Genomic DNA, 6,608 nt, shown 5'->3' with positions numbered 1-6,608 from the left:
GTGTCCCGTAATCACCCTGGACCTCCCCTAGCAATCTGCCCTCAATTCCCTTACTCAAACTGCTTAGACCCATCAGATTTGCCTCATTGGAGGTGATTAAATGTACAGTTCACCTCAGTCAATGTTGGTCCAGCGCTACACTTATACATTATTGAGTTCCTTCTCACTTCTTTCGTCACAGTCTGATGGAGACTGCAGAGAGAATTATAGTCTGTAACCTTCCCAACCTCCGCCATCTGTATGACTTCAGGACTCGATAAATAAGCAAAATAATTGCAGACCTCTTTCACCCAGGCTATCAGGGAAATTACAATTAAGACCACAAATCAGAAGAACAGCTGGTGCCCTCCAAACGACATATTTTATCAGTCATATCTAACTTCATAACTATCATAATCATTTATAATCAGACACATTGCAGATGATGCCCTGGGGTTGATATCCACGCATAGGAGCTGGAGTGATCATCAGGTAACAATACTATTCCTAAACATCATTGAAAAATGTATGATTAAGTCCTGAAAGATTAATTTAATAACCAGTAACATGGCCAGGATCACAGTGGACACAAAACCACAAGGACCTAATTCATTATGTAGGACCACTGTAGTGTTTTTACTTTCTTTGATTACTTTGTTGATTACAAACTCATCACTTAAACAACAGTGAACTGCAAAAGAAATATATCTAAGTAAGCAAAAATATCTTTAATATTTGCAAATTGATTTGTCTATTTGAATGCTTTAAAGCAAACATATGATTATTAATCCTATTTCTAAACATATCTTCGCTATAAATACTCTAAATAATTATATTCAGGAAAAAATATTGAGAAATAGGTTAAATGATCTTTTTTTTAAAACAGTCTTGTAAAGGGAGAAGTATTAACTGAAAATTGAATTTTTGAGGTTTGTTCCCTTGGGTTTCTTCATAATCATGCAGATTGTTCATCTCTCGGGTTTGCCTTGCTAGCAACAAACATTTTCCTGTGTATACTCAAGGAGTCGTTCCGGACTGATAATGTCTTTATACTTGAAGAGCTGTGGATAAAAAGTTAATCACTGGTTATGTTTTTGGGAGGCTGGATCACATGCAGCTGACACCAAGGTCCTGTAATAACCATCTAGTTCCCCACTGGGGACCCATTATCTAAATCAAATGAATCAATGCTGCAACCCCCTTCTTGTTTTTCTGTAAATCCTTATTAAGTAACAAAGAAGAGGAATGGGACAAGGCTTCACAGTGCACAGCTATATACTGTAAATGGATATGCCTGTACTGTAGATCCACTTGTTTACTTTTTACATATGGTTGTGGAAACCATACCGAAGACACTGAATCTCAGTTATAAAATCACACATCATGTCAAACTTCAATCACCTTTATCACACCCTTTAATTTGATCACCTAAATAAAACGTCTATCAAATAGATTTATCATAAAACGGGTCATGTGAAAACAATAGAAAACTAAAAATTTAAATAGAAAACAAAACATTTAAATAAAAAAAAAATTAAAAATGAAAAAAAAATTTTTTCTAACTTTCTCATTGACTAACATGGGAATGGGCGTGGTTACAGCTGAACTTCAGCCAATCGCTAGAAGTCCTCATAGACACTTTGGGCTTCACTGTTGCTCCTGCCACAATTTATTATTTAATCGAACGGCTTGTCAGAATGTCCCGCCCCTTTTCCAGGGTTATATTTGCATACAGCCTGTTGATTGGACATTATGGAGTATGTAGCCAATCGTAGCGCATAAGGCAGGATTCGTTGAAATTCTTGTAAAACTTAATAACACGGCGGCCATTTTGTAAATGTTGCTCTGGGGCCATGGCGGAGATGGATGACGGCGATGAGCCGGGTTTAGTGCACACACATAGCGGTTTATCGTCTTCATCCAAGTCGGGGGGAGATAAAATGTTTTCTCTTAAGAAGTGGAATGCGGTGGCAATGTGGAGCTGGGATGTCGAGTGTGATACTTGCGCCATTTGTAGGGTGCAGGTAATGGGTAAGTGTTGCTAACACTAGGTGCTAACGCTATTTAACCGTTTATCGCTACAGACAGCTAGTTAGCCGACTAGCTCAGTTAGGTAGCTGCTTTGCTTACTGATTATTACTGTTAACGTCCTTACGTCTTCTAATGAATGCAGAAGTAAAAGACACAAAGAAAACTGACAGGTGTTTGTGTTTGGACTTTAATGTGCAACACAGATATACGATGTACGGAATCATTTTCACATAAGATTTTTTATTTTCTTATTTATTTATGTTTTTTGATTAAATATTATTAAACAGTACAAAACATCAAAGCGTTATATCAATACACATATGAAATACAAAGAAGAAAAATACGTAAACATAAATAAATTACCAGGGTAATAATACAACAACAATGCAATATAGGTTATGTAAACTTTAAGAGGAAGAAAAGGATGAATAAAGAGAAACAGTTTTCATAGCTTTGGGATTAATAGAGCATTGGATAGTTTCAATATACCTGTCAAGATCATCTCTGAAATAGAGAAAAGATGTATCTGAAATGTAGCCAGAAGGAAATACAAATTAATGATGTAATATTTCCCTATATTCTCTTTAGAATAATCGAACAATCCAAACAAAACATCTTTAAAGCAGAAAGAAAAGTCACTTATAAAATAGGACTGGATAAACATCAACATATTAGACCAAAATTTCTCTGTGTTGGTACATTGCCAAAACAACTGAATGAAATCTTCATTTTCACATAAGATGTACCGAATCGTTCTCACGCAAGATGTACCGAATCGTTCTCACGCAAGATGTACCGAATCGTTCTCACGCAAGATGTACCGAATCGTTCTCACGCAAGATGTACCGAATCGTTCTCACGCAAGATGTACCGAATCGTTCTCACGCAAGATGTACCGTACGCTTTCACATTTCACATAAGATGTTCCGAATCGTTTTACTTGATTCAGTGTAATTTTTTTGCAAGCTTTAATATGTTGTGTAATCATGCATAGAATGATAATAGCTTCAGTTATAGCAGGACAGTACTTTTATGGCATCAACCTTTTATTATTTTTAAATTATTTACAGAATAATTTGGGGGTTGTAAAAAAAAAAAAAAGTCACAGCCCACAACCCAGTTTGTCTAGTCATACAATGCACAAAAAGTTTGTACTCTTTTTGTGAGTAAGGGGCTTTTTACACCTGGTCACTTCATGCGTTTCTGTGATCCGATAGCTATCAGATTGTAAAAAGACCAGGTCTAAATGCCCTCCGAAACGTTTTCGAGACTGATATAAATCCAGTCATTCAGATCACTTCAGGAGGTGGTCTGGGACGCATTTTAGATGAAACTGGACGGGTGTAAATGATTGTGGTTGTTCAAGCCACATACTGTACTGTACATCAGCGCTGTACTCCTCCCAAACGGAAGTATGTCACTCGCAAGTGATCTTTCACACAGGTGTCTCGTTGGGTCTGAAAATGCACTGCTGCCAACAGCCAAAATGCAGCAAACAGTAAACATTTATTTTTTTTTGTCGTCTTTTTGATTGCATTCTGAAAACCGCATACACCAAAGTGTGTTCCATTTCAATTACCCTGGAAATGAGGTAAAATATATTTGCATTTTGGGAGAGAGTAAAAAGATCGGATTGACGCATTTGTGTCCTACTGTAAATGGCGCAGTTTTAACAAATCAGGTAGCTATCGGATCAGAGAAAACACATGAAGTGACCAGGTGTAAAAAGTGTAACAAAAGAGTATGCAATTACTGGGACATGCCCAACACCACATATAACGGAATATTTCATTCATATAACACCTTATATTTTCCTCCTCTTTGCATTTCAGCTTTTCTTCCTCCATTATTCTTTATACAGTTTTTAGCTATATCATTTAGTCCCATTCATTTTTCCTTTTTTTCTTTAAATAATTTTACAATAAAGGAGTCCAAGAAATCTTGCATCAAAGTCATAAAATTTGCAACTTTATTCTTGAGCTTGTATTTGTTTCCTTCTAGCATCAGCAGCCATGTATATAACGATATCGCCACAAAATTTAATAGTCTTTACATTGCCAAAGTACAGTGATTTGCTCAGGCATGATTACCTCAAAGGCATTAATAAACTTAATTATAAGTTAATTAGGTACATTGATCACATAGGTGTGCTTTGACGGTATCAGTAATAATTTTTGGCAGCTGTTTTGAAGGTTCATTAATTTTCAGCACAGTGTATGCTAACAGCATCTGTTGGTTAGAAGGATGAAGTACAGATGGTGGTCTGCTGCATGTTGGTGGAGAAAACAGCAGGTTTTCGAGCTTCTGGCTCATACATTTGTATTTGTCCCGTGTTTAAAAAAAAAAGTTATTAAAGTCATTTGGAAATTCTAGCTAATGCTGGAAAAAGAAACGATTTCTTTTAAGCATCCTTTTAGAATATTTTCCATATTTATAAAGGACCAATTTGCAAGTGGAAAAGCTGATGTGTTCGAATGGGTTGGATCATTTTCAGCACAACACTGTCATCTATTGGTGTGTGAATGGGTGTGTGTGGTGCTATGTTTGCACCTGCTTTTGGTTGTTGGACTTTCCTCAAAGTAACTTTTAGGCTGTTTAAAATGACCATCGATGCCCTCACATCTAATGCCAAAATCAGCACAACAGACTTGACTTGTCAGCAATCAGAATGATCCACAATCCAAATATTTATGGCTACCCATAGGTTGTCATGATAAGTGAGTTATCGTCTGCATTTGTCTACCTTAAATTAGGCTAAATAGTACCTAATAGTGACCACCGAGTAAACTTGTTTGTTTGTTTGTCTTGTAGATGCCTGTTTAAGATGTCAGGCGGAAAACAAACAGGAGGACTGTGTTGGTAAGGAAATCAGTTCCCATATTCTGCATTGATTTTATTTTATTATATCCTGAATTCAATTTATAAAATTATTGTGGCTCGATGTAACATTACCTGTTGTAGTGCATTACATGGCATAGGCTGACACATACAGTATATCTGTGTGATATACTGAATGTGTCATGTCATTGTGTCCTCCATCTCTATCCTCTAAATCTTGTAGGAGGTCTACATATGGTAGTGGCAGTTAAAAAGCATAAATGAGTAATGGACAGAAATAATATCCTTATTAATTCAAGCTAGCTTTTAATGTATCTTTGAGACTGGGTCCTACTGGTTGATCCTGTTAACAGAACGAAGGTCTGTTTGTTTCTCATCCACTTCTTATGAGGGACCTTAAAAACAGTTTGTGAGCTTTTACACATCACAACCAAGCTTATTTTTGTTTCTGTACAGACAATAGGAATAAGTGTTCTTGGTTCCATTTCTGGCTAAGCACGGCATGTATGTGATGTGTTGATTAATCTCTCCCTACCTTTCTCAGTTGTATGGGGAGAGTGCAACCACTCCTTCCATAACTGCTGCATGTCTCTGTGGGTGAAGCAGAACAACCGATGTCCACTATGCCAACAAGACTGGGTTGTGCAGAGGATTGGCAAGTGAAGATGTCGTGTCATAGCCACCATGTTCATCCTCTCTGACCCTGTCTGGCTCTAGGATACACAGGACTTAATCTTCAGCTGTGCAAAACAACTCCTGTGTGTATGTTTGAGACTGTAAAATGGAGTGTTTAGACTTCACCAGAACAACAGCTGATGCCTGCTGCTTGTACTCTGCCTGTCAGTCCTACAGTAAAATACATAAGACTGAAGCACTACATTGTCACTGCAGCGTCTGAAAGGTTGAGTGAATGTGAGCTTAAATTATGTTGTAATAAAAAGTGAAATATTAAATCCTGATACAAGTCTTTGCTTGAAAGGTGAGAACACTGCAATCACACTTGGGTACCCTTTGACTATAGTGCTGTTTAATTTCTGTGACTCATGAATAGATACAACTGCTGGAAGTGAACCAAACAGACCATGCAGTGTGGGGAGATTAATGTCCTGTCTCAAAGAATGTATTTGTTAGTTGCAGTTATTAAAGGAATAATTTGATCTAAATCATTTTTCCTCAACTCAATCATCTGATAGGTAACATCTTCAAGGTAACATGGTCTCATATCTTAAGCGGAAAGGTAGTTTTTATTAATACTAATTGTATGTCTTTTGGTTATGGTCGTGTGTATATATTAAACAAGGTCCTGAGGTGAATCCCACAATCACTGGCAGTTGGGGTGAAATATAGTCACAAGTCACCTCTGGATTGTGTTATGACCTTTTCAGGTCCTATACGTTCAGCAGACCCCAGCACAGGAATTAAAGGCCTCGCTGTCTTTTTTTCTGAAAGTGAAAATTGGGCATTATAACCAACACCAAAATTCCGTTTTAATAATAATTAAACAGAAGCTTGAGTATTTCTCTGTGTTGGAGCTACCCCATTAGTTAGGTAGATAAATAAGAACATTAGTCTACACTGTTTTATTCTAAATAGCTTTTCTGGTAAATATTTTTTACTTATTTCAATGTTGCATCTTGTAATAAAGTATTACTATTTCCAGAAAATAAAAGAACTGTTGCTATTTCTAACAACTGAGCCTGTAATATACAGGAATAATGCTAATTATTGTGTTCCTACACCTCATTTGAAGTATCTTCAAC

General features: G+C 36.7%; 1 protein-coding gene across 1 annotated transcript; it reads left to right on the top strand.

Annotated features, from left to right (window-relative positions):
* The first annotated feature begins 1,785 nt into the window (after nt 1–1,785).
* On the top strand, nt 1,786–5,801 carry rnf7 (ring finger protein 7). The gene is made up of 3 exons (XM_027162041.2): nt 1,786–2,010; nt 4,822–4,869; nt 5,393–5,801. Exons 1-3 carry the CDS (start codon nt 1,833–1,835, stop codon nt 5,509–5,511), a joined length of 345 nt encoding a protein of 114 aa, XP_027017842.1. The 5' UTR covers nt 1,786–1,832; the 3' UTR covers nt 5,512–5,801.
* Nucleotides 5,802–6,608: the final 807 nt, after the last annotated feature.

Source organism: Tachysurus fulvidraco, chromosome 13 (assembly GCF_022655615.1).
Source record: "Tachysurus fulvidraco isolate hzauxx_2018 chromosome 13, HZAU_PFXX_2.0, whole genome shotgun sequence".
NCBI lineage: Eukaryota > Metazoa > Chordata > Actinopteri > Siluriformes > Bagridae > Tachysurus > Tachysurus fulvidraco.
Note: the sequence above shows the minus strand (reverse complement) of the source record. Positions and strands in the feature narration are given on the sequence as shown.

Excerpts from the sequence above, each read along its gene's own strand:
- rnf7 (XM_027162041.2), top strand. The coding sequence starts at position 1,833 with ATGGCGGAGATGGATGACGGCGATGAGCCGGGTTTAGTGCACACACAT. Across the intron at positions 2,011-4,821 it reads TTGTAGGGTGCAGGTAATGG|ATGCCTGTTTAAGATGTCAG; the intron begins GTAAGTGTTGCT and ends TTTGTCTTGTAG. Across the intron at positions 4,870-5,392 it reads CAAACAGGAGGACTGTGTTG|TTGTATGGGGAGAGTGCAAC; the intron begins GTAAGGAAATCA and ends TACCTTTCTCAG.